Source organism: Aedes albopictus, chromosome 2 (genome assembly GCF_035046485.1).
Source record: "Aedes albopictus strain Foshan chromosome 2, AalbF5, whole genome shotgun sequence".
NCBI classification, from domain to species: domain Eukaryota; kingdom Metazoa; phylum Arthropoda; class Insecta; order Diptera; family Culicidae; genus Aedes; species Aedes albopictus.
This window is the reverse complement of record NC_085137.1, coordinates 356,641,390-356,669,340: the sequence shown is the minus strand read 5'-3', so window position 1 is coordinate 356,669,340 and position 27,951 is coordinate 356,641,390. Positions and strand designations below refer to the sequence as shown.

General features: G+C 38.9%; 1 protein-coding gene and 1 long non-coding RNA gene across 3 annotated transcripts in view; one reads left to right on the top strand and one right to left on the bottom strand.

The window, feature by feature from the left end:
• LOC109407440 (band 7 protein AGAP004871) overlaps positions 1–27,951 on the top strand; it is a 501,977-nt gene that overhangs the window by 85,303 nt on the left and 388,723 nt on the right. Inside the window, exon 1 of one of the 2 annotated variants that reach the window (XM_062852802.1) lies at positions 25,158–26,350. The exons of the other annotated variant lie outside the window; for it this stretch is intronic. Within the exon in view, the coding sequence (XP_062708786.1) occupies positions 26,218–26,350 (133 nt within the window). The 5' untranslated portion in view covers positions 25,158–26,217. Of the gene's footprint in view, positions 1–25,157; positions 26,351–27,951 lie in introns of those variants that run through there. 2 annotated transcript variants of the gene reach the window in all.
• Positions 15,892–17,583, bottom strand: LOC134287235 (uncharacterized). The gene is made up of 3 exons (XR_009997142.1): positions 17,059–17,583; positions 16,586–16,738; positions 15,892–16,478 (listed from the first exon to the last, which is right to left on the bottom strand). It is a non-coding gene; the product is annotated as an uncharacterized LOC134287235 (long non-coding RNA).

Sequence of the window (27,951 nt, the reverse complement as noted above, 5' to 3'; positions counted from 1 at the left end):
TTAGAAAAGAACATCCAATGCCTTTTCAATGTAAATGGAACTTCACTTCAATTCGTAGTTGACAATGTTTGGATTTCAAAACAAGTAACTTCACGGTAGAATGTGTCATTTACTTTCATGCCTAAAGAAGTCATAATCAAATCATCAGCTTTTCACTTTGAGTCGTACTGCTTTGCAGTCCTGCAAAATATCAGTCTCAGTGCCTGTTTTTCAGCCGAAAATGAATGACTGCGGAGGTCGTTTTCAGTTCTTCGATGTGAGAACTGACAGAGTCCGAGAGCTCCATTCGTGAGCGACCCAACAAGATCAATTCCCAATCATCCACACACTACTCATGCTGAAAGGCCATTCGTCTCAAGCGGTGGCTTGTGAGAGTGAGTGCCCTATACGCTACAACGGGTGGAAACGGTGGAAACACTCAACTACAGAAAATTGAATGGAAATTTAGCCCTGTCAGCTCTCGCTTTCAGCACGCTGCATGCGAGTGTGAGTACCTATTTCATATCGCTCCCGTGTTGCTGATCGGAAAGCAATATTGACAGGAAAACCAAAACGGAGAAAATGAAAAAAGCAAAATATCGCTATCGTAAAGGCCTGTCGAAAAATTGCAGCACTGCTGCTTTGTACCTTAGTGCAAATCGAAGTGATGTTCAGTTTATTTCTCCGGTGGGTTTGTTTCGATTCTCAAGTCAACACTGACAGCATTGTGAACTCAAAGAAAAAGCATTTCTGATTATATCGATCGGGATATTGAATAGTCAAGGGATTTTCCCTTGTATAGAGCGTGCCGATTTTTTTTTATCGTGCACGCTAATCATATTTCCACACTATTTGCGTTGGATAAATAACTGTTATTTGAAGGAGCTGTAGGATTCTAGCAAACAATTTTACACATTTGTTTTGCATATATGTGTTTGAATGAAAATGAATTTGGTTGAACTTAACACGTTTTGGTAAATCTTTGTGAATTACGCAAATATGTGAATCATTCTGACAATGATTGTTTTGTTTTTACTGTTTGGTGTGTGGTAATGATTGTTACTGTCGTGGAGCCTCGTAGTTGTGTGGTTTGGGTGACCGAGCTTCTAATCGCACCATGTTGTGGGGTGAGGGTTCGATTCCTGCTCTGGGCGATGGAAGTTTTCGTGAGAATAGTTTATTCTCCGTATCCACTGGTGCATGCTCCCTGTGTCCCTTGTCTAATGTCAAGTTTCGTTCAGTCTGTACAACCTTTGGCTGAAGATGGTGTTCGAAGTAGCTTAGCTTAGACTGACTGCACATATCTATGTTTGCTACTCCGTGATTGACCCGAACCAATGACAGTTGCACAATGAATCAACTGAATTATTGACTGGCAGTGGTCAACATTCTCACTGTGCACGCTCGAAGGTGGTGTTCGAAGTAGAAGATATAAACAAGAAATCAAAATTACACCAATCGAATTCTACTAGTATGGACAGTTGACAACTTAAGAAATCTTATGGGCTGATCAAATCGGGTGAAAAACGTGATAAAATCGGTGGTAGACAGAATCAGGTAAACAGAAAAAATCATCGAATTGGGTTCTTTAGGGGTATCTGGATTATTTTATAACCGGATTCTCCACCCAAAAATTAGTCGAAATCCAAAATTTCCTAATTTTTGGAGTGCGGCAGGGGGTTGGACACTCTAATCATTTTCTAATCAAATTAAAAAGATTAGAGGAGATTAGGAAAGATTAGGCGGGATTATGAAAACCATCTGCAAAACAAAAGTCGCTACGCTTTTCGTTCAGTGTTTAGAACTGTCATTCTGTTAGTAAACAAACAGTTGAGCGAGCTGGTGCGCGGCACGTGCCCGAAAAATAAACCGGAATTTAAAGGTCCGTAACGGTTCTACATCGTATCAGCTTCCGCCGGATAGTAGCAGATTTAGCAGAGGACAGCTTGACGTTGGAATTGTCACCCGATTCGAATGACCCAACAGAGACACTCGGCAAGCAGTACGTACGGCACACAGGAACGGAAACCCGAAGTGGATCTTTCGGTAGATCAAAAGTCATCGTTTCAGCTCTTGAATGTTTGCTCATTACTAGTTTTTTTTCACAGGCAATAATCAGCTCGTCTGCGTACACCACCATGTAAATGCACGTCTTCCCTATCCGACAACGGAGGTAGATGTTTGAATTATTGTCCAACTGCATGAACCCCATTTTCTTCAGGAAAGCACCGTCAACTTTTGATTTCAAATGCTGCTAATCATTGTATTCTAAAATATAGCTGAAAGTCAAACATATCCATCCTTTGCGAGCTGGTGACAAATCAGAAGCTCGAGTTCCTATCGGTTCCAGAGAGTCCCGTGGAAATCTCAGTAGTTACGAAGCGGAAATCCCCGAATCTACACGATTTTCGAGAGAATGGTGAGTTAAATTTGTCATGTTTATCCGATAAGTTTACGAGAAGTAATACAAATTACAATTACATGTTGAATGGTCATGTTTTTTGGAATGGATCATTTTGCGGAATGTATTGCGCATTTAGTTTACCACTGGGCTGCGCACTCCGCCTCTATAAATGTGAAAACCTGTATAGAGGTGCACGATCGCATCAAATCGAGTCGGTGTCTTCAGCGCATAATTTCTTCGATCTATGCTGAATAATTGCTCCACAGACACCGAGTTAATTTGATGCAATCGCGGATTGTTATTTACGTTTTCGCACTTGTGAAAATTTGTGCGATAGTCTTGGCGATAGTCCAGTGGTGAACTAAGTGCGCAATACCATTTTCCGGAAAGTGCCATTTCGCGGAAAAAAATACCAAACAATTTATAGGTATAATATTAATTTTCTGTTTGTGTTGTGTATATAATAGTAGCATGTTCCAAGCATTGACCTTTAAATAACAGTGTTTGATAATATGAACGCAAAATTATTTGTATGTACATTTCCTGATGATTGGTTTGAATATGTCGTCTATTTTCCCGTGATGTAATTACCTAACGTTTCACTTAATACTTATGACACACATGTGATACCAGAATTACTGTACAATTGTGCTTGAAATGAGTGCCATTCTGAAAATTCTCTCAGTTCAAGTTAGTCTAGTTACCCGAATAAAAAATACAGTAGAAAAACCGAATGTTGTATTGTAACAGTACTATTTAGAACCATATTGTTACAATAAACACCACTGTAAAAATAAAAAATACAAAAACAATAAGATGTAATGTTAGACATCATACAGTGAATTGTAAATGAGATTTTTACAATATACTATACGGGTTGTTAAGTATCGTAACAATATAAAAAAATATTTTTCTCCATATATATTTTTTTACAAAACCATACATTTTATTGTAAATGAATTGTTCAAAATACTGATACGTGGGCTTTAATATACCGTACATTGTATGGTACACGTATGGTTTCAAACATTAAAATGTACCGTAAATATATTGTTTTTAATTGTAATTTCACTACTGGTTATAAATTTAATCATGGTTTTGGAATGGTTCTCTTTTGTTATGTTGTATTGTTTTATATTAGATAAACCATATAATGTTATATTATCTCGTCATGTTCCTTCGATAATGGCAGTTCTAGCCAAACTAACCTAAACTCGTCTAAGTCTGAGTAGCCTCTGATTGCATTAACAGTTGAAGCTTAGGCTCCCATGTCCCACCAGCCAGATAACCGGGTTTTACAAACTAAGCATTATTTGTGGCAACACTTTGAGCGGCATGATGGAACTATGCCTAGCGCGCTAAGTGTTATTAGACCACTAATGTAGTTGCATGAAGTGGGTGACGAGGTACATAAGTATCATTACAGCGTGCTTAACCATTATTGCAATATTGAGGCTCCAATTTGACTGAGCTATGAAATGTGTACATAACAACTCATGAGAAAACTGTCAAGTTCGATTCAACTATAAGTTAGGTTAAAAAGCGAAGACGAACTTACTTCAGAAGTCGTTTCAGTGTCCAGTCCAGTCCTTATGTTAAAAATGTCAAAGATAAATCGCATTATGTTGTACAAGGCAATTTCACATGAGAGAAGAAGAGAAAGAATAGTGTTGAACTCATCCACTGATTTACGGTAATCTGGCCTGCGTCTTTCCGGGTTGACCTACATTCGTATTCCTCTCATCGCACTCTACATACCTAGCCCACCATATCTCTTGGATATGCAGTCCTTAGGACACCTGGTTTACCACTTTATCTAAACATTTTATTGACTTTAAATAGATGTTTCAACTTATTCACTTTTTTCTCTTTCATTTCCTTTGCAACAAAAATGTCACGGACATCAACAAAACAAAGCACGGAAAAAATCATAAACTGAATAAAAAATTAAAAATGCACGGAAAAAGATTGTTTCGGAATAGTGAATGGTTTAAACGTAAGAAAAACAGTATAATATATTGTTACATAAAGATCGGATGTAAATGTATAATAGCTACCAATGTGCAAAGCTTTTAGCGAACCATTCCATTACAATACACTATATTGTAGCTGGTACACTGTATGGTACAGGAATGGTTTTCACCAAATACCCTATGGTTAGTTTTTATCCGGGTAGACTGACTTGAACTGAGAGAATTTTGTCTATGTATTATGTCTGTCCGGGGTATAGAGATGCAAGTGCACAGGGTCAAATACCAAGTATAGATCAATGCTCAAACATCTGATTTGATTCGATCAGATTTCCATTAGTGCCAAACAGATGTTGATCCTTCAGTTCATTCCTTGTCCAAATTTTGACCCTGTGTACTTGTAACCAAGCATGAACAATATAATATTATATTTCATCCTTTCTAGCTATTCCTGTGAACCATGGATAAATGATACATCAATCAGGATAACCCGAGCCAAAACCAAACAGTTTTACGATAAACATTACTTTCTGGAGGAGATACTTCGTCGTCTTGAACCATTGACATGTATCATCTAGTTACACGCGTAGTCTATCATAACGTTACCTATTCAAGATGTAATTAGTACTTAAGGTTTGATTAATAAACAATATTGGGTGGGCTAGGGTAAGGGAAGGGGGCTACAACAAAAGAACCGAAAATACCCCAAGCTCTTTGAACGTCTTAATGGATCGCATCATCGAGTGCTCTCATTTATTCGCTAAAAAATAATCAGTTTTTCTCGTTGGCAAGGTGATGCAAAAACCGTTGACTGTTTCCTAGAACTTCTGGAGTTATTCCAGAATTTTTTGGATTGTATTTGCTCGTAGATTTTGTTGTAATTTTTTAGGTTCACCACGTCCTCGCTTGCAAGGTGATGCAAAACCTGTTTGCTAATTCCAAAAACTTCTGGAGTTGTTCCAGAAATTCTTGGATTGTATTCGCTCGTAGATTTTGTTGTAATTTTTTAGGTTCACCACGTCCTCTCTTGCAAGGTGATGCAAAACCTTTTTGCTAATTCCAAGAACTTCTGGAGTTGATGCAGAAATTCTTGGATTGTATTTATTCGCTCGTAGATTTTGTTGTAATTTTTTAGGTTCACCACGTCCTCTATTGCAAGGTGATGCAAAACCTTTTTGCTAATTCCAAGAACTTCTGGAGTTGATGCAGAAATTCTTGGATTGCATTTATTCGCTCGTAGATTTTGTTGTAATTTTTTAGGTTCACCACGTCCTCTCTTGCATGGTGATGCAAAACCTTTTTGCTAATTCCAAGAACTTCTGGAGTTGTTCCAGAAATTCTTGGATTGTATTTGCTCGTAGATTTTGTTGTAATTTTTTAGGTTCACCACGTCCTCTCTTGCAAGGTGATGCAAAACCTTTTTGCTAATTCCAAGAACTTCTGGAGTTGATGCAGAAATTCTTGGATTGTATTTATTCGCTCGTAGATTTTGTTGTAATTTTTTAGGTTCACCACGTCCTCTATTGCAAGGTGATGCAAAACCTTTTTGCTAATTCCAAGAACTTCTGGAGTTGATGCAGAAATTCTTGGATTGCATTTATTCGCTCGTAGATTTTGTTGTAATTTTTTAGGTTCACCACGTCCTCTCTTGCATGGTGATGCAAAACCTTTTTGCTAATTCCAAGAACTTCTGGAGTTGATGCAGAAATTCTTGGATTGTATTTATTCGCTCGTAGATTTTGTTGTAATTTTTTAGGTTCACCACGTCCTCTCTTGCAAGGTGATGCAAAACCTTTTTGCTAATTCCAAGAACTTCTGGAGTTGATGCAGAAATTCTTGGATTGCATTTATTCGCTCGTAGATTTTGTTGTAATTTTTTAGGTTCACCACGTCCTCTCTTGCATGGTGATGCAAAACCTTTTTGCTAATTCCAAGAACTTCTGGAGTTGTTCCAGAAATTCTTGGATTGTATTTGCTCGTAGATTTTGTTGTAATTTTTTAGGTTCACCACGTCCTCTCTTGCAAGGTGATGCAAAACCTTTTTGCTAATTCCAAGAACTTCTGGAGTTGATGCAGAAATTCTTGGATTGTATTTATTCGCTCGTAGATTTTGTTGTAATTTTTTAGGTTCACCACGTCCTCTATTGCAAGGTGATGCAAAACCTTTTTGCTAATTCCAAGAACTTCTGGAGTTGATGCAGAAATTCTTGGATTGCATTTATTCGCTCGTAGATTTTGTTGTAATTTTTTAGGTTCACCACGTCCTCTCTTGCATGGTGATGCAAAACCTTTTTGCTAATTCCAAGAACTTCTGGAGTTGATGCAGAAATTCTTGGATTGTATTTATTCGCTCGTAGATTTTGTTGTAATTTTTTAGGTTCACCACGTCCTCTATTGCAAGGTGATGCAAAACCTTTTTGCTAATTCCAAGAACTTCTGGAGTTGATGCAGAAATTCTTGGATTGTATTTATTCGCTCGTAGATTGTGTTGTAATTTTTTAGGTTCACCACGTCCTCGCTTGCAAGGTGATGCAAAACCTGTTGGCTATTTCCTAGAACTCCTGGAGTTGTTCCAAAAATTCTAGAATTGTATTTGCTTGCAGATTTTGTTGTAATTTTTCAGGTTCACCACGTCCTCTCTTGCAAGGTGATGCAAAACCTGTTTGCTAATTCCAAAAACTTCTGGAGTTGTTCCAGAAATTCTTGGGTTGTATTTGTTCGTAGATTTTGTTGTAATTTTTTAGGTTCACCCCGTCCTCTCTTGCAAGGTGATGAAAAACCTGTTGACTTATTCCAAGAAATTCTAGATTATTGTTCCAGAAATGTTTGGAAAGTATTTGCTTGTAGATTTTGTTGTAATTTTTTAGGTTCACCACGTCCTCTCTTGCAAGGTGATGCAAAACCTTTTTGCTAATTCCAAGAACTTCTGGAGTTGATCCAGAAATTCTTGGATTGTATTCGCTCGTAGATTTTGTTGTAATTTTTTAGGTTCACCACGTCCTCTCTTGCAAGGTGATGCAAAACCTTTTTGCTAATTCCAGAACTTCTGCAGTTGTTCCAGAGATTCTTGGATTGTATTCGCTCGTAGATTCTGTTGTAGTTTTTTATGCTCACCACGTCCTCTCTTGCATGGTGATGCAAAACCTTTTTTGCTAATTCCAAGAACTTCTGGAGTTGTTCCAGAAATTCTTGGATTGTATTCGCTCGTAGATTTTGTTGTAATTTTTTAGGTTCACCACGTCCTCTCTTGCATGGTGATGCAAAAACCTGTTGGCTAATTCCAGAACTTCTGGAGTTGTTCCAGAGATTCTTGGATTGTATTCGCTCGTAGATTCTGTTGTAGTTTTTTTAGGCTCACCACGTCCTCTCTTGCAAGGTAATGCAAAATCGTTTTGCTAATTCCAAGAACATCTGGAGTTGTTCCAGAGATTCTTGGATTGTATTCGCTTGTAGATTCTGTTGTAGTTTTTTTAGGCTCACCACGTCCTCTCTTGCAAGGTAATGCAAAATCTTTTTGCTAATTCCAAGAACTTCTGGAGTTGTTCCAGAAATTCTTGGATTGTATTTGCTCGTAGATTTTGTTGCAATTTTTTAGGTTCACCACGTCATCTCTTGCAAGGTGATGCAAAACCTGTTGACTAACTCCGAAAACTTCTGAGTTGATGCAGAAATTCTTGGATTGTATTTCCTCGTAGATTTTGTTGTAAGGTTCACCACGTTCTCTCTTGCAAGGTGTTGCAAAAACCGTTTACAATTTCCAAGAACATCTGGAGTTGTTCACGAAATTCTTGGATTGTATTTCCTTGCAGAACAAATCTGAGTTTGTTTTAAATATTTTCACCAAGAGATGCATTAGTAATAAAGCCCATTGATAAACGTGGTTGTTCGGAAAATTTTTTTTATTGAATTTCTCGGATCGATCTTTTTAGGATGAAGAAATTTATTTGAAGTTTATCACATGTAAGTGCTAGTAATTTCGGTTAATAACACGGTAACACTTTAACCCTCATACGTCTTAACGGATGAATCAACAGAACCTATAAACAAGAATGATGGTGTTTAATTGTCGCACTGTTCGATTTCAGACAAAATACTAGGTAAAGTAAATCAGAGCGGTGACGATGGCGGTTTCTTACCATGTAACAGTAGGAAGTTTCAAAATGATCGAAAAACGCAGTCTAAATAATTGATTTATTTCCAAGGCTCCTGCAGGTCTAACTAAAATGGCGATTGACGTGCTGGCTGCATTTCTGCTGGAATCATCTACACTTGACACTCTGCAGCAAATAAATCCTATCGTTACGTAACGTGGCAGGAAGGGTCATGCTTTGAAATAACAATCCTGTACAAGAAAAGGGAATTTTTAAATTTATTTCGCTAATGTAATGAAACGTTAATAATTACCGGAAAATTGACTTTATTCCGCATTCTGGTACCATGAATCTTCCAGCAGGTTTGGTCCTTACAAAGATGTTCCATTTGAAGCTGGTGATTGTTAGTCGTTAATGTTAGCAGCTGCAGCTTGCCAACCCTACTGCTGTCGATTCAGTCAGGTTTCTCACTGAAAATTCTGTTGGCATTCTTCATTTCCGGTCGATTGGAAGTCGTTTTCTTCCACCGTAATTCTCAGGAGTTGCCGCGGAGCACGATTACAGCGCAATTGTTTTGGAGATCTGCGATCGATGGTAGCCGAACAACACGTATGCTGGATACACAATGACCGATTTGTAAGGTCGCCGCAACTCGTTTCACTAAACCCATCTGCTTCGGCTTTGTTGGCGAGTTTCTCCTCCTCGGTGACCAGCTGCAGTAGTGTCATAGACTAATTTCGTGGTTCGTCCTCGTCCTCACCGCTTTAATTTGCTTCCCCGTTTCTTCGCCACTTCAGGAATCGCTGCGACAGACCACAAATTCCCTCCATCTGCTCCGACAAGGACGGTTTATATTGTTGAGATGAATTCACTATGCGCACTTCCGCTACCTTTTCGAGGCTTTTTTGTCGAACTTCTTGCTGGAAGGATCCTCGTCAGAAGTGTCTGCTGGCGGTTCCGTAGTGGAATTCTCGGGAAGAATCGATCGTAACCATCGTAACGCGCGGATAACGAACGAACACGAAATTACTTTGTAATCTGGATTACTTTACTGTGAACAAAGCCCGTATAAACAAAAAGTGTTGGTGATTTGAAGGATCCCTGATAAAAAGTATCATAAAAATACGATAAATTTTATTGTTACAACACCATTTTTTCGAAAAATATTCACCATTAAACATATTGTAATTTACACAACACACTCACCATCACCCCTATTGTTCTATACCATTCGGTGAATGGTAAATGACACTTTTACAATAAAAAATGGTGGTCGTTATGTATCTTAACCATAAAATTTTGAGAAAATTTTCATACACTTTTTCGCGAAAAACAATAGAATCTATTGTGTTTTTATGATACATTTTTAGGGCAATTTTCAAAAGATAACAATATATCTTAATGTTTTTTCATTGTTCTTACAATACAAATACAATTAATTGAATGGCGTCAAATGAACCGTTGTTACAATAAAAATACAGTAATATTTGTTGTTATTTGTAAGCAGTTTCCGCTTTTGAAAATCCATAGAATTTATATTTCCCACATTTATATCCAGCATTTACGAGCACTAACGTCCGCCAGAATGATATGCACATTTTATGATAAGAATCAAAAACTCAGATGTCTGTCTGGTATGTATTGCTTGGCAGCTGTTGATAAGATCTATCTTCAATCTTTTCAAATAAGTGCCAAATATCACAAGTCAGACCTCAGGTCGTATGATCCATACCATAAATCGTTCACAATTCATGTGGCCATTAGTATCTGTAAATGCTGGAGAAAAATGTTACCGAGAAATATGAATTCTTTGGTTTTTCAATTGCGAAATCTGTTTACATAACAACAAATATTATTGCATGTTTATTTTAACATCGGTTCAATTGACCCCATTAAACTAAATGTATTTGTATTGTTATCAATGGTAGTTTACTATTTACTAGATTCCTTTAATTTATTGAAAAACATTAGAAAAATCATTGTTCATCTTTTTCTTGTCTTAACATCCTCACTTGGCTAAACCTGCTTTTCAGCTAGTTTTCTATCCAGCTTTCCACGCTAACCATAATGGCGGCTGCTATAAAAAAAAAATTGACAGCACTTGTGCCCCAGTTGAACTGAAATTATGATACAAAATCTCAGCAATCTTAGAAATCATGAAAAAAAAAATCAGCTGTCAAGTGATGAAAAATGCAACTGCTTTAAATAATTTGGATAGGTTTGTTTAAACATTTTCGTTTTTAATAATTTATTCTTTATTTTAGGTAAGGGACGTAAATTGTACAGACCTCTTTTGGATCCCGGAATCTCGAAGTCCAATCCCGAATTTGAACAAAAGGAAAACCTGTGAGCTGCTGGGCTTTAGTGAATGGCAACCTCTCAGATGGACATTCAAGATCTCATGTAGATTCATGGTTTCAGGACGTATCGATGAGCGAAAGTTTTCCGAGTACGGGAACCTATCCCGCATAATACCCACAGTTAACAAAAGCTATATTTTTCTACGTATTGGAATTTATTCTTGGTAGCATAGATGAAAGGGAAACATTCTTGAGGCAACGGATAAGCTTTAGACGACGGTGAGAGCTTCGACAATGGTGATGTAGCTTTGATGATGATGACGAGGGCTTCAAGAGGTGATGGGGTGGGAGTGGTCAGAGCAGTTGCGTTTTGGAAGAAATACTCAGTTTCCTCGATTCGTTAGCAAGTCCAGATTGCCGAAGGAACCGAAGTCTTCACAAAAGCTAGCATGGGAGGGTTATCGGTGAGCAGGCGTACCAATCGAAATTCCAGGTCTAATGAATTGTCTTGCGATGATGGCCCGAGCATGACTTTTCTCGCGTGGGTACACCTGTCCGCTGCATAGACCACCAATGATCACTAGCCGGTGGTATCACATTTCCCGGAATGCCACTTCCCGGAATGCCATTTCCCGGAGTGACATTTCCCGGAATGACATTTCCCGGAATGACACATTTCCCGGAATGATAATTTTCCCGGAATGCCACTTCCCGGAACGATCATTTTCCCGGAAAGTCATTTCCCGGAATGCCATTTCCCGGAGTGACATTTCTCGGAATTACTAATTTCGCGAAATGAGGTATCAAGTCATTAGGCATTAGGGAGCTAGCGTGCTAGGTTATTTAATTGAATGCCTTAAATTCTAAGGACGGATATTGGGCAGCCTAGTCGAATAGTTTGATTTTGATATGTGCTCGAGGTATGTGCACCTTGAAAGAACAGCCTATTTTCAAAAGAAGGAAAAATCTCTGATGGGAGAGCTTGTGATGTGGTCAATATTACAGTATCATAGCATCCTAATTAAATAAATTGCTAATGTTGTATACATATACTTCGAAAGAACAGCCTATTTTTAAAAGAAGGAAAAATCTCTGATGAGAGAGTTAGTAGCATGTATATGCATCAAGCCATTCAACTCGGCTGCTATACTGTACTATTGGCGGTCACTCTACTAGCTTTCCCATCAGAGATTTTTCCTTCTTTTAAAAATAGGCTGTTCTTTCGAGGTGTATCATGTGTTTCATAATAATACCATTCCATTAGGCTGCCCACTGGCCGTCCTTTTAAAGCTGTGGTAGTTTTGGTATGTACTTTGCTATGGTGGATGAGAAGGTCTAAGGGCTGTCGACTAAAACACCTTCGATTTATGGTCCGATGAGAGTACGACATACGAAGTACTTCACGTACAACCGAATGGTTGGTCCAATGAGAACATGCCAATCAAATTTCCTCACGAACAACCACTCCGGGAAATGGCATTCCGCGAAATGTGTAATTCTGGGAAATGGCATTCCGGATAATGTGTCATTCCGGGAAATGTCACTCCGGGAAATGGCATTCCGGGAAATGTGTCATTCCGGGAAATGTCACTCCGGGAAATGGCATTCCGGGAGATGGCATTCCGGGAAATGTGATACCACCTCACTAGCCTTACAGAAAATCCCGTGTACTTCGGCTCAACGTGGTTCTTATACCCCGCTCACTCTATATTCTCCACCTGGATTCTCGTGATGAGAATCACTTATCTGTTTTTTTTTCAATGGGGCACGTTCGGTGTAGTACTAGAATTGAAGTAATGAGCTGAATTTTTGTATGGTGAGAAGGTCAATTCTCTGTTTCTGCAAAGAAATGGTTCAAAAAGCGTGGGTATTGTGATTCTTTGTCTAATTCAATGCTGTTTGAGCAAAACTTTGGATAACTATGTTATTTATGTTGCAAGAAATGGAGAAAACAACAACACGGTTACTGAAAGTTTTGCTCAAACAGCATTAAATTAGGCAAGGAATCATAATACCCACGCTTTTTGAACCATTTCATTGCGGAAACGGAGAATTGGCCTTCTCACCATACTAAAATTCAGCTCATTACTACAAATCTAGTACTTCACCGATCTGTCCTATTCCTCCCAAACTATTTTCAGAATGAAACTAGCCACTCAACTAGCTCCGTACACCCAGATTTGTGCTTCGCTGGCGTACCCCGAGAAATTCCATCTCAATTTAACCATTGTAGTAAATTAACTCTGAGTTCAAACACATTTCCAGAGAGATCAGTACCAGATCAAGACTTAAACTTTCAGGCTTATTCTGCGCGGCGTGTGAGGTGAGACGGACGGTTTCGTCTCACGTGACGTGAGACGACTAATGTAAATCAAATGGGCGAGTCGACTTTTGTCACCTCATTCGACTCGTCTCACCTCACACGCCGCGCAGAATAAGCCTGTTTGATATATCGCTTCTAGAGCAGGAGACATCATACTGCCGATCATCAGACCTAAGTGAAATTAGATGGCAACGACTGCAGTACCGCACTGCATCACTACAAAATCTCCAGCACTAAATAACCCTACATCGTGGTCGTGTTGATGGACAGTCCGAATATTTTCTCATTATCGTAACGGATTTAGACTCAAAAGGCAAAGCCGGAATGGGACTGGACAGTTGCCGGCTTTGTATGGTGTGCTCAATACTCATTCGATTTTGCTGGGAAACGGATTGTAACGTAAAACACACAACCCTCCCACGCAAACTTTTGTGAAGGCTGTAGAGTCTAGAAGTGTATTGGCCCTTTGTATAAGCAGATCAGATTGGACAACCCTGTCATGAATAGATCGATAGTGTGTACGAGTCAGATCGAGAGAACGAATCAAAGTGTGGGACGTCGAGAGTGTGTGTCTGATGGACTAAAATATAAAGCGTAAAAGTTAAAGAAAGTGTTTTAATTATAATACTTAGAATGACCTCGATCCGACATTTTGGCGACGAGGACAAAAAAAAAACACAGTAAGTAATAAAGAAAAATAGTGATGTACCAAATTTGAAATGGTTTTGTATTATATTTAAGTGGATTTGTACCAAAAGAGAAATGGTTTTGTACCAAAAGTAGAATGGTTTTGTATTATGAAAGAAATGGTTTCGTACCAAAAGGGAAATGGTTTTGTACCAAATGTGAAATGGTTTTGTTCCAAAAGAGAAATGGTTCTGTACCTGTGTGAAATGGTTTTGTACCAAATGTGACATAGTTTTGTATCATAAAAGAAATGGTTTTGTACGAATTGTAAAATGGTTTTGTACCAAAATAGAAACAGTTATGGTAACCAATCTTAACCGCCTATTCCACATACTGTTATTTGGCGGATTACCATTTGCCAAACTGGCAAATATGTACATGGAATGGTTATCTTACTGTTATCTCGAATAGTTTGAGAGATGGTTGAATGACAATTTATTATAGTCATCTACAGTATGAGAAACACCGCATTTACAGTTGGTGATTATGCGGGTATATTGTACTCAATTGGTTTGCTTTGCCAAAAAAAAAAGAAGGTGAGTTTTGTGTCGTAACGGACATTGGTTTTGTACCAAAACACTATTTTAAATTGAGTGGTTTTGGAAGTAAACTAATTTTTATTGTTTTGTGAAAGCCAAGTTGTAGCCAAACGAGGAGAGTATATAGAGCTATATAGCTAGATTACCCCTACTTATAAATCAATGGAGTATTGCACAGGAATATTTGAGTATCAAAACGAAAAGATATGAGTTCAACGTTATAATACTATGTATAGTTGTCTATCTATGGTTGTGTGTGTACCCATTTTAGAATGGTTGTGTTTCACAAAGAGGTGGTTTTCTACCAAGAATAAATGCCTGTGCACTAGAAACATAGTTTCTATTAGGGCTATACATGGGGTGAAGGGAAGTTACTGATCATCATGGCATTGTGATTTAATACTTAAACGATCATTTTGAGCCGTTCCGTCGTAAAACATATCAAAGACATTATTTACATCGAATAGTTCAGCGTTTGTATATGAGTGAATCGTTAAATGGATTGTTGTTCCGATAATTCGCGAAATTACTACAACAGTACCCATATTGCTAACGCTATGTAGATGAGGGTTTCGGTGGAACTATGCTTAGACTGACGAGTTGGATTTCCGGTCGATCAAGTGATGTTTCGTGGTACGGGTTTCCTGGACTTTCTTGGGCAAAGAGTATTTACATGTCATAGAAGAATAAGAAAATGGATTTAAGCTTGGAAGAAAAAAAGTGCCCTGATCAGAATCATTTCATCATTCAAGAAGATTTAAAAAAAAATCACAGTTCCCTATCAAATAAATACAACAAATCAATAATATTACGGATTTGGCTCAGATTATTAAGACACGTTCGGTCTCTAGGTGAGTGGAATGGAGATCCCAATGGGAGTAATTCTGGAGTTGAGAGAAGCACAGTCACAGATAGTGTATGTATAGGTGATTTGTGAGTGCTGGTTATGTTGTAGAAGATATATTCTAGGGAATAGGGGTAGAAGGTTATGTGTAGAATACAGATTTGGACTTTGGCCGACATTTGTTGTCGATGGTAGAGCTCAAAATGAACGCGATATGAGACATTTTGGTGTATCACATAATTTGTCGTTATTGGAATTTTGGAAAAGTTGTCAATAATGTTGAATGTGTAGAGAATTTTAAGATTTTTAAGCTTTTAGGTTATAAGTTTTCTGTCATGGGGTGCAGTGTTAAAAAGGTTATTCCGAGCGTTCGCTATAAAACAGATCCTTATGAAGCAATCCTAGTTAACAATGAAAAAAAAAAAATAACTGTATCAGCAAGCGTCTACAATTCTAACCAACCAAACCGAACGAAACAACACCAAATAAGTTTGATGGGCCCGTAGTAGGATGTACGCAGGATTTGCAGTTCATTATCCTTACTGGACTCATACACAAGGCAACGTAATTTGAAACGCTACGGAAATTGTGAGACATAAAACTGGAACATCGATCGCTTCAATGCATACATAGCCACATGAAAAGTAGGTTAAGACAATGAGTCCAATGGCCACATGTCTTACCATATGTCGACAATCAATCGGGTGCCAGGGAAAAAATGCAAACATTGCATTTCGTTTTAAATTTTGGAGTCTTTGAAGCCGTAAAAAAGCAGATTGAAGGCAAAACGGCACTAAACATATATTGCAGCAAATGTAATGGAATTATTGTCATCGTTAATTCATCAGCTTGATTAAAACTATTTTTATGAGTCAGACTACGCCCAAACGTATGGGAGGGTTTTGCACGAGAAGTTCTGAGATTTGAGAAGTTCTGTAGACTGGAGCCCCTGTGGAAGTGGTGGCGCATTTTCGTTGTGAAAGCAACATACAACACTGCAGGACAAGAGGATCTACTCAAAACTATGATAAAGGAAATGGAAAAATGGAATGGAACAACTTAAACATACTGAGCCCTCCTAAGATGTTAGGACTTTCGCACCACGATGGCGTAGTGCACGTTCAGCGTACCAGTCTGGGTCATATTGGCCCAATATCCTACTAGGGTAAAGCTGCAGCAAGATCCTAAAAGTTTCGACTCGGTCTGGGACTAGAGATCTTTTCTGCTGACATCTGTATTGCACCGTACACCTGGAGTTGTATTCCTGGCCCATTCGTGATAAGCTGCCATATTTGAACGAAACATCTGTATGCTCAAGTGGAGGAGATATACGATGACCGACTGGGAGAAAAAAACATAGAAAAAAAAAGATTCCTTCAATTAAACCATTTGAGCTGAGGGAGATGTATATACTATTGGTTTTGAGCAAATAATATAACCAAACAAACCTTGTGGAACATCCGCTCCTGAAGAATTTGAAATTGTTGAAGGTATGGTCGCAGAGTTTGTACTCTGACAGAAGAAGAAACTCAACGGAATCCGACCAAATTATACATCACAACGCAGCTCATCTTTGCAATTGAAACGGAGAAAACGGATAACTGTAACGGAAGCATTTTGAGGAACTTCATTGAGTCATCTCAACAATGACGATCGGCAGGATTCTGATCATTTAAAATAACTGAATTCATTGTAGTTGATGTCGTTAATGTATAGGGGGGATGTAGAGTCTAGAAGTGTATTGGCCCTTTGTATAAGCAGATCAGATTGGACAACCCTGTCATGAATAGATCGATAGTGTGTACGAGTCAGATCGAGAGAACGAATCAAAGTGTGGGACGTCGAGAGTGTGTGTCTGATGGACTAAAATATAAAGCGTAAAAGTTAAAGAAAGTGTTTTAATTATAATACTTAGAATGACCTCGATCCTACAAAGGCCTTCTGGACCTGCTACGGAATCGAGGGAATTGAGTATTGCTCCCGAAACGCCACTTCTCAAACCGCTCCCATCCTATCATCTCTTGAAACTCTCGTCATCATCATCAAAGCTACATCACCATTGTCGAAGCCATCACCGCCATCTGACCCTATCCGTTGCCTCCAAGGGATCTGGGAGGTTGCTATTCGCAAAAGACCAGTAGCTCATGGGTTTTCCTTTTGTTCAAATTTGGGATTGGGCTTCGAGAGTCCGGGATCCAAAAGAGGTCTTTACGACTAACGTCCCTTACCTAAAATAAAGAATAAATTATTTATTAAAAACGAAAATGTTTGAACAAACCTATCCAAATTATTTAAAGCAGTAGCATTTTTCATCACTTGACAGCTGATTTTTTTTCATGATTTCTAAGATTGCTGAGATTTTGTATCATAATTTCAGTTCAGCTGGGGCACAAGTGCTGTCAAATTTTTTTATAGCAGCCGCCATTATGGTTAGCGTGGAAAGCTGGATAAGTACTTCCTCAGTTATTCATTGAGAGCTTCCTCTGCCAACACGGCTTGACGTCTGTCAGTTTTAGCGAGTAACATTCGATAACCGAAACATCTGTACTCAAATTTAAAACGAAAACTATAAAAAAATATGTCAAGTGATTTTGTATTTCATTATACAAACATGATCCAAGCAACAATAATACTTATTGTTATTTATTTGTTACAAATTGTTTTTAAGTGTAATTGGGTTTTTAAATTAAGAATAATATATTGATTTTTTGATTTTATTCGAAAGAGCACCTTTTTATAAGCCAGTATGATTTTTTTCAGATTTTTAAAACTTTATTTTGATACCTAAATTCAATTACAAACAGATTTTTTGAAACCACCTTTTGACAGCTGGGCAACTGCTTGACAGCTCCGCCCAGTACGAAATGCGACGAGGGGTGATTCGACAAATCGCTCCCATACAAACTTTAAATCGATTTTTAAATAGGTTCCCGGGTACCAAAGTTCATGAAAATTTGGATTTCGGCTCAGTTTGGCATGTAGATTGTGAATATGGAATTATCTCAACACCACTAAAGAAGCCAATTGAGAAATAAACTCTTTTTTAATAAAAAGTCCATGAGAACTTAGCAGGCACTTTTGCAACTATTTAAAAACAACTTAAATTAATTTTTACTGATAGTAACTTTCAATTATTATAGAACTATTGAAAAACAATCGAATCAATCAGTCACTAATAAAGCTAATGTTCACTTATTGTACGAACTATATGGGCTTGATTTCTATTGTAAAAAGTAACAATATATCTACTATGTGTTTTATTGTGAACAATAAAACCAGTCATTTGTTAATAATATTTACCATGTAATGAATGGTAATTTTTTATCCGGGATTTGACAGCTTTGACAGAACCTGTTTCAACACTGAAGTAAAAACGATTTCAAAAATTTTTGAAGGATATAGCGGGATTAAGCGGGATTAGGCAAGATTAGCAAAGATTAAGAATGATTGAAATCAAAAGATTAAGAGTGTCTACCCCCCTGGAGTGCGGGAACCATTTTTAAAATGCATTTAAAGTTTGAATGGGAAATTTTTTTGTTCGGGTCGAACTGTCATTTTATCGATAGAACTGTCATTCTATCCACGAAAATGAGCTCTATCGCTATAGAAAATAGCAATATTATATTCACTAAACAACCCAATTATCTGTACTGCAAAATAAAAATTCTTCAAAATTAACTTCAAATGTTGCAAAGAAATTGCATATTTTTTGATGTAAACCCAACATGACCCCCAACTGTAGAGGCTCTGTGAGTGAGATAATATGATCGTATTTTGTGAACAGTATTTTTTTTGTATTCAAAATAATTCACATTTTGCTCTGCAAGGTATTATTTATAATTCGCAGTGCTTTCAGATTTCATCATTATCGATATCTATGCCAAAAGATACTGGATTGGCCAGTGGGCATGCTGGCAGCACAGCAAAATTCAATAAAAAAAGTTATTTTTAATTTTTTTTTAACATTGCCCATTCTTTATACCATTTCAAAAAAAGTGAAACAAGTGCAATTTGCCCATGGAAGAATATAAATGGTCCCCCATTGTAGAGACGCTGGGTGAGATAAGGAGAAACTCGTTTGTTTACATAAAAAAAACAGTTATTCGTCTTCAAAATTAACCCATATTTTTGAATGGTAGGGTATCGCGCCACTTGGGCGGTGGCTTCTATATTCGTCTGTTTTCCACTATAACTCCGTCAATTTTGAACCAATTGACTTGAAATGTTGTACACGGGTAGATACTATACCTATCTCACCACATTCCTAAAGTTGTGTCAATTGGTTCAAATTTGACTGAGTTAAAGTGGAAAGCAGGCGAATATAGAAGCCACCGCCCAAGTGGCGCGATTCCACAGTTGTTATTTTCCATTTACCATGGCTGCTAATATCATCACTCTCGATGACCACGCCGATAGACACCGGATTGGTCAGCTAACAAAAAAATCCGGAAGATTGCCCACCGGAGGTATAGCAAGAGCTCCTCAAATTAATCAAATAAATTGTTCGTTAGTACCTACCGGTTCTAAGCGCATGTGAAAGGGAATTAAATTTTCTCTCCAAAAGTGCTCGTTTGTTTTTCTACGATGCGGCATTCGATTTAAAAAAGTGAAAAAAAAAGTGCACTTTGCATATGCTGCGCCATGGCACTTTTTGGAGGAGTCACTCTTTCTTTTTCTCATTCCTACCACCAGATGCGGAGGGATCGTTAGCTTCCGTCAAATTCACCTATACTGCACCGTGGCACTTGTTGGTGGAGACGCCCTTTTCATTGGGTTCTCTCACTTGCCACCAGATATTGAAGTGATCGAACCTGAGACGAGACTCGCGAAGACGGTCTTCTTTTTCTCCACTTTGTTATTTTTTTCTTCTTCCTATCTGTGTTGACATTATGTTTTGGGCTGGTGGTTCAAACACGTACGTGACCGCATCAGCTCACATGCAGTGTGACTGAATCCCATTCACGCACAAAATCATGTTGAGGTGAAATTTTGCATCGCCAACAATCGCCAAGCAAAGTAATTATTGGAATATTTTGTTTTCAATTTATTTTTGACAGTACAGGAGAAGAAAATGCTGCTCGGAGTGAATTTTGGCTTCAGAATTTATCTCGGATAGCAATACTTTCCTCGTTTTAGGTAACGTAATCAAACGGGCTACAACTGACAGCTCAGTTGGGCTGCACTTGACGTTGCTTTTTTTCCTCTTCGCGAGTCTCGTCTCAGGATCGAACCACTACTGTGCGCTGTGGTCCAGGCCGTTTTAATGGGTTACGGGGCGTTTCAGGGAGGTTTCAGAGGCGTTAGAGAGGATTCACGGGGGTTACAGGATGTTTCAGGGGGCTTGTAGAGGCTTGTCACGGGGATAAGGACGTTTATGGACGTTGTCAGGTGGTTACAGAGGCGCTTAAGAAGGCTTCAGAGGCTTCTGAGGGTTCTATAATGTTTTGGAGGGGCTTTTAGGGGCGTCTCAATGCATTTAAGGGCTATGAAGGCATTACAGGGCGTTTCAGGTAAGTTTCAGTGATTTTCAGGAAGTTCCTGGAAGTTTTACATGGGTTTTAGGGGCGTTTAAATGCGTTGCTAAGAATGTTAAGGGGTTACAGGACGTTTACTAAAGGTGCGTATTAGGGAGTATCAGGGGATCCAGGATGTTTCAGGTGGGCTCTTAGGGACGTTTCAAGGCTTTTCAGAGAGTTTCAAGATGATTCAGGTGAGCTTTTAGGGGCGATTCAATCCGTTTAAGGGCATTTCAAGCATTTACCGGATGTTTTAGTAAAGTTTCAGATGCGTTTCAGTAGATTTTAAGGGGCTTCAGGGGGGTTTAGGATGTTTCAGGATGGGTTTTTAGTTACAGGACGATGACTAACGTTCCTTTGGACCCCATGCAACGCACCTCAATCACTCCGAAACCCCGAAAACGTCCATTCAGTAAAATTCTGCCAAATCCCACGGCGGTCGAGTTTACTCAAATTTCAGTAATCCTCAGAAATTGGCTGATTATTCAGTAATCCATTGGAAACCACAATGACATTTGCATTGCTGAAAATTTCAGTATTTTTTTACTGAATTAATTACTGATGTTTCAGCTAGAAAATATTCAGCAAAAAATAGCAGATTTACAGCGAAAAAAAAATACATATAAACAACACTCTGACATCTGCATGGCCTTGTGCAGGAGCAGAGGACTTAACAGCCTGAAGTAGGCAAGTGATTATAATCATCAATTTTTGTCACTTCTCCCACATTGACCTGCATTCTGACGTATCAGGCGCCATTCTTGCCCAAAAATTGAAGATCAACAGCATTCACACTCTAAAGATGCCAGTTAGTTCCAAGCAGCTATCCAAGCAGCTATCTAATTGATTCCTTGTATGTGGCGATACTGGGATAGCAACTACGGGCGATCAATCAAGCTCAAGCTCACACCCTAAATGCTTAATTTTGCCGAGCTGAAAGTATCAGCAAAATATTTACTGAAACTCAGTAAAGTTTGCTGATTTGTCCAGTAAAATCTATTGTTCACCAGCAATGTTTTGCTGAATTTCAGCAAATTTTGCCGAAAGTTCAGCAAAAAAAGCTGAACCCTTCACTCCAAATTTGCTGATCAACTTTAAAAAATGCTGGATGGTTCAGCAAGTTGAAAAATAATTGCGGATATTCAGTAAATTCGTATTGCTGAATGATATCAGCACAAAAAAACAGCAAAGTTTGCTTAATACCAGCAAACAAAATTCAGCAAGACTTTGTTGAAAGCGTCTTGGTGTGCAAGCAAGTTACATATAAATCATTAAGCACATTTAGTTTAACAACTGAGCATTATGAGTCTCATATTGTTTGTCAAACTAGTTTCATAATGAACATTTTGTACCTATTTTTCATTATGCAACTTGTGGGGTGTGAATATAGTTTACTGTTATTCCCCTTGCGTGTCCGTCTCCTAGCAAGCATCAGTGACAACCAGCACCATGACGACGCAGTCAGTGTGAAGCTGCCTCATTGAGGAGAGGGGCTTTGGCGGAGCAAGTCGTATTCATTTTGTGCTTGAGGATTATGCCAAGTGATTCTACTGTAGTTTGCTAAGATGGTGGGGAACCGATTGATCCAGCGAGTTACGCGATATTCACACAACTCATTGAAGCTGCATAATGAGAATGTATAAATTTTCCACTGAGGAAATGAGCGATAAAACGGCCTAGTTTTTTCATGAAAACAAAAGTGCAGAAAAGTAGTATTTGCAAAGCAAGCAAAGCAAAGCATAACCGTACACATCGTAGTTGCTACTCCGTGATTGACCAGAACAATCGAAGTTGCACAGAGAGCCAATGAATGTGAAAGCTTGGGACTAGCTAACCATTCTCAATGTGCACAATTCGAGAGTTCAGCTATTTAAAGTCAATAACGGCGCTGGCCACGTCCTTACGGTCATCAGGAAAGGGAAGGAATGTTAGTTCGACAACCGTTGCTACTAGAAACCGTGGAATCCACAGCATCCCCACAGTTGTCACGGGAAGGAATGGTGGTTAGTAGGGTAGGGTAAGGTGTGGATCTAGGAGCCACCTCTGTTAGGTGATATGATCCACTAGTTATATGGAAATACACGTCGCGGTCTTCATCACGATTATGATTTATTTGATCACGATGACCACTGATCCCGGATTTCGTGCTCGTGTTTCCATCGCCCTACCGTGGAAACCGACTGATCTACGATTACACTAGTTTACATCATTTTTGAACTCGGTAAGCTGATGATGGTTTTTGGTGTAGAATCATGCCCTGAGTTCGAAAACGCGAAGGAAAAAAATTACAGTAGAGCGGAATTTTTTTGGACTTTCCATTTAAGGTTAATGATTTGAAATCGATTTTTGTTCTATTTTTAAGCAAAGTCGCTCACTTCACACATCTCATTCTCTTTAATCAATGCTCCGATTGAGCTGAATTTTTTACTGTAACTCGCCTACTTATGATTTGTCAAATAAACGTTGAGAAAGAATTTTTAAATTGTTTTTTTCTTACTGAAAAAAAAAAAATACATTTCTTTACATATTTTTGGAAAATGTGCTAAAATTTAAGGAGATCGTCCCCAAAACTCGCCAATATCTTGAATTTCATCAATCTGACGCAAAACCTGCATTCAGATGATCGAATGGTATTATATTCAGCTTTCAATTTATGGAAAAAGATTTGAAATTAGTTGATCAAAACGCAAGATATTTGAATTTTCCTAAATTCCGTATTTTAAAAAGTTGTAAAACTCGATATTGAGCTAAAACTTAAAAACTGTTCTACTTTTAATTTTTTGAAGCACGTTTTCGAAATCAGCGCTAAATTATGCTTTAAAAATTTTGGTGGTTGACAGAAGTTCACGACTTTCGTTTTATTTTGTAAACTAGTGTTATTGTAGCGCGATTCTGAACCCGGATGTTTCACTCGCACTTCCATTGTCCTATCGAGAAAACCGACTGACCAACGAATATTGTAGCGCGATTCTGATCCCGGATTTTTCACTCGCACCCCCATCACTCTTACCTGAAAATTGTCTGCCATTCGAAAATTCTCAAGCTAATCTGATTCCGCATTCCACACTCGCGCTTGCATGGCTCTACCGAGAAAATCGACTGATCAACGAATATTGTAGCGCGATTCTGATCCCGGATTTTTCACACGCACTTCCATCACTCTTACCTGAAAATTGTCAGCCATTCGAAAATTCTCAAGCTAATCTGATTCCGCATTCCACACTATCGCTTGCATGGCTCTACCGAGAAAACCGACTGACCAACGAATATTGTAGCGCGATTCTGAACCCGGATTTTTCACTCGCACTTCCATCGCCCTACCGTGGAAACCGACTGACCAACGAATATTGTAGCGCGATTCTGATCAAAAGTGCAGAAAAGTAGTATTTGTGCTGAAAAGTAGTACTTTTCCTATTCCTATTCCTATTGAAACATCATTTAGGCAATTACCAAAAATATTGTTGGCAAATCGTTGCAAAACTAGATTTTTTCAGCACTCATCGTATTAATCAAATTCGGAATAAATATACAACTCGTGCTGAAAAAAAAACATAATTTTTGAACTTGTAGCATACTGCATACATAACTTTTGCAAATCTGGACTATGAAACTCATTTTGTGCTTGCCGTTTCATTAAAGACTTCCTTAACGTACTACCTATATAGGCTCAGTGTACCAGTTATGGCTATAGTACCTCAAATTCGCCATAGTTGATTTTCACCTTTTAAAGATACAAATCAACAAGAAAAAAATCGTGAACAACAGATCACGATCACAAATGATGATTGCAATCATTCAAACTTCACAATTTGTTCAAATTATGGTAGAAATAAATCATTTTTCTTAACTTTTCGGCCTCCTTGCACCCTATTTCGCCATAGTGTACCAGTTATGGCAACTCCCATAAGGAATGCATGTAAATAGTGCGAAGTGGAACCCAAATTAACAAATGTGTCCATAACTGGTACAGGGTTCCTCATTGGCACACGCCGTAATAAATACTAAAAGTAGTTTTGGCTCCGTTTTTATATTTTTCCTGTAAAGTATGAAAACTAATCAATCATTTGACTTATTGTTTACATTCGTTGGTCTTCTTCTTATTTTTGTAGAAATGGTTTTTCTTAGGTGGTGCGATAACTGGTACAGGCACCCTATAACAAGCAGTTGCAATATGGTTCATTATGCAACTCATTTCGGTCTCATTATGAATCATAATGCAATTGTTTGATTGACATCCAAAGTTTCCACTGTAAGTTTTTTTTGCCGATTGACCTTTTCACTTGTGTATATCGTGTGACAAGCACTCTTTGCAAAAAGAAGCCTTCCTTTGATTTCGGATATAAGAGTCGACTGTAAAAAGAAGGTTGAAAGGACTCTTTATTTTGACCACATGCAAATCCCACCATCCAATCCAGTTCAGAACTCCCCGATAAAGTGCTGCTGACTGCGAAACGATAGATAAGCTCGCCCACTCTCTTACTCTCCCGCTCTTGCGGCTCGTCCTTATTCGGAGGAAGCACGTTGCTTTACTCTTGTCGGACTTTTTTTTTGCATGAGCCGTTTCTCCACGACGGCACGACCAACCAACCAGCCTGCCAGCCAGCCAGCCATCCAACGACCGACTAACAGCAATCCTGCTACGGTGGCAAAGTGGTAGATTGCGATTTCGGCGACCGGAACCAGTCAGCCAGCCAAGTCAGCCAGTTAGTCGACGTTCGTGTCCTTTACCGAGAAAAGGTGCATGAATATTGTATGTACGCAGGCAGATTCCTTACCGAGTTTCGTTCCGTTGGATCGTCGTCTTCGTCGCCGTCGTTGGTGGCTTGGTTTGTGGTTCTCGTGTTCTTCATAGTGGAGTGCTTGGGATAGCACAGTGGGTTTCATCGGTTGGGTCTACTAGAGTCCGGGCTAGGCGTGTGCGGTGGCAAGTGAAGCAGAACAGAGCCACACGGTGTCTGGATTCGGTTGAAACGTAGCGCCAGGTGAAGGAGTGTATTATAGGTGTTGCAGTTTGTTGGTAGATTTGTGCTGGCTTGCGAAGGGCGCCTTGTTCAATTCTTTTGCATCTTCGAGAGGCTAAAGTTTTCTCGGAAAACTTTTCAAGGAGCTCTACGTGATAGCGAGGCTCAAGTGGAGTGATAAAAGCCAACTTGAAAGCCCCTAAGTGAATCGGATGCCTTTCAGCGGGTGTTAAAGTTGATCCCGGCCTCGTGGTGCGATACCTGTGCGATCCTTTTTTGTTCGCGCTTTCGAAATCTGGGTCTAGTTGAATATTTAACGGCCGTGTAAATTACGTCCAACCGCACACGTGTTAGGTGCGCAGTGGGAAACCGAGGTGTGATTAAAATAAATTAGAGTCCGGCGTGTATCCCCGTGCTGCGAGAATCCCGACCGCGGAGTTGGTGGGTTTTGGAGAGTGTTAACCGCTGACCGCGAGGCGCAGGAAGTGGTCCATCGTTCCGTGGATTGTGCACCAAATCACGCGCGCGTCTCTACGCACAATTGCACGCACATCAGGTTCGCTTTTCGCAGGTTGCACTCGGCGTATGTTTGGAGCGTGCTGAATGGCACCGACTATCAATCCGGCCACGCATCCGATAAAAATGCTCCAGTTCAACACCAACAACAGTAATTCCCGTGCCAGCTCGGTGCGGCGACCGGATACCACCGCTTCGGGATCGTCCATGTATACGGCAGGTTAGTGGAATTTTATGTCCGGCCAGAGTTTATGCATATGGTTTCTGTTTTACCAATTTTGTTGTTTTTGGGTGAGTAGTATTGAAATTAACCCTTCAGCGCCCGTCAGGAAGCCGGTGAAACTTGAGCATTTCTTATTATGGGATGCTACTTGTATTATCAGAGCATGTAATTTGATGAATAAATGTTTGAATTTTGGAACAAAAAAAAATAATTTTAGAATATTGTTGATAGGCTGCACTGCAAGTAACTCAAAGGAGATGCCCATTAAAGGTGATATTTTATGCCAAAACCTCACTTTTGATTGAAACCAGTTCCCGGTGGTTATTGCGGGTTAAAAAAGACAACATTGCAACAATGCATTGTGGCAAATTCATAAGAGGACAATCATAAATACCGGTCACCGCCTAACGGTCATCAAGGATGGGAAGGAATAGCAAACGTTGTTATTGCATCTCTACGTTTGCCCCCAAAAAGATAGTTTTTAGGATACATTTGGCTTTTACGAATTTTAGTAATCTTTGCTCAATTCCTACAGCATTGATGTCAAACAAGCAAATAATCACAAAACATTGAAGAAGATAAGGCTGATACAAATTTAATTTTGACTTTTTGTACCCACCCCCACCCCCCCCTTCAAAGAATTTTGGGTAGATTTTGCATTTTAAAGGGGGCAGATAAAAAATATTTATCAAAATATCGTATCTTTCCAAAAATTCTTTAAAAAACCCGATGAGTTTTTAATATTTTTCAGATTAAATGCTTTATTATTTTAATCCCCCCCCCCCCTCGACCAGCCAGAGAGCGGTGGGACAAAAGTGAAATAAATATTTGTAACGGCCTAATGCCTTTTTAAAATTGTCAACTTATTACGTATAATAGGGTGCCCCAGAACAAAATCTATCAAAAAATCAACTTTTCAAGGTTTTTACAAATGTGATAATTACATATGCTTCGTTTAATTTGATTGGGATACCTTGTTCAGAGAACTTGTAGAAAACAAGTATATCTTTCAATTTCTGCCGATAGATTTAATTTTTGACAAGTTTTAGTGTAGTTATGATTTTTTTGAAGTTCGAAAATAGTCGAAAAACACAAAATTGATTTGATGCACCTTTTAACTTCAATGGGTTTGGCTAGAATTTTGACCTGTTACTTCTTTTAGGATGCCAATCAAAATATGCGGGTAGACTTGAGAATCAGATAACATTTTTGGAAAAGTGGACAGGCCTAATCAATATACACAAACCACCGCCCACAACCAATCGCTTTTCCACGCGAAAACAAGCCAAAAAGAAAATTCTATCGCGCATCTCAACCCCATTTGGGAGCAGAAACCTCTAGTGCATTCCACACAGAAATTAACCCGGAAGCGGTCGCGTCGTGTACTGAGTATACGCACCATGAAAAATGCACGTTTGTAATACACAGCGTGAACGTAGTGCCGTTGCAGGTAGTCGAAGAAGCGACTGCTCGAGGATTAACTGAACGCAACGCTTAGCTTAGACTGATTTAGAAAAACTTGGATCGAGTGTAGATAGACATATTTACTGCAAACTACACGACAGGATATTTAAACTGATTCGTCACTGCTAGTTTCA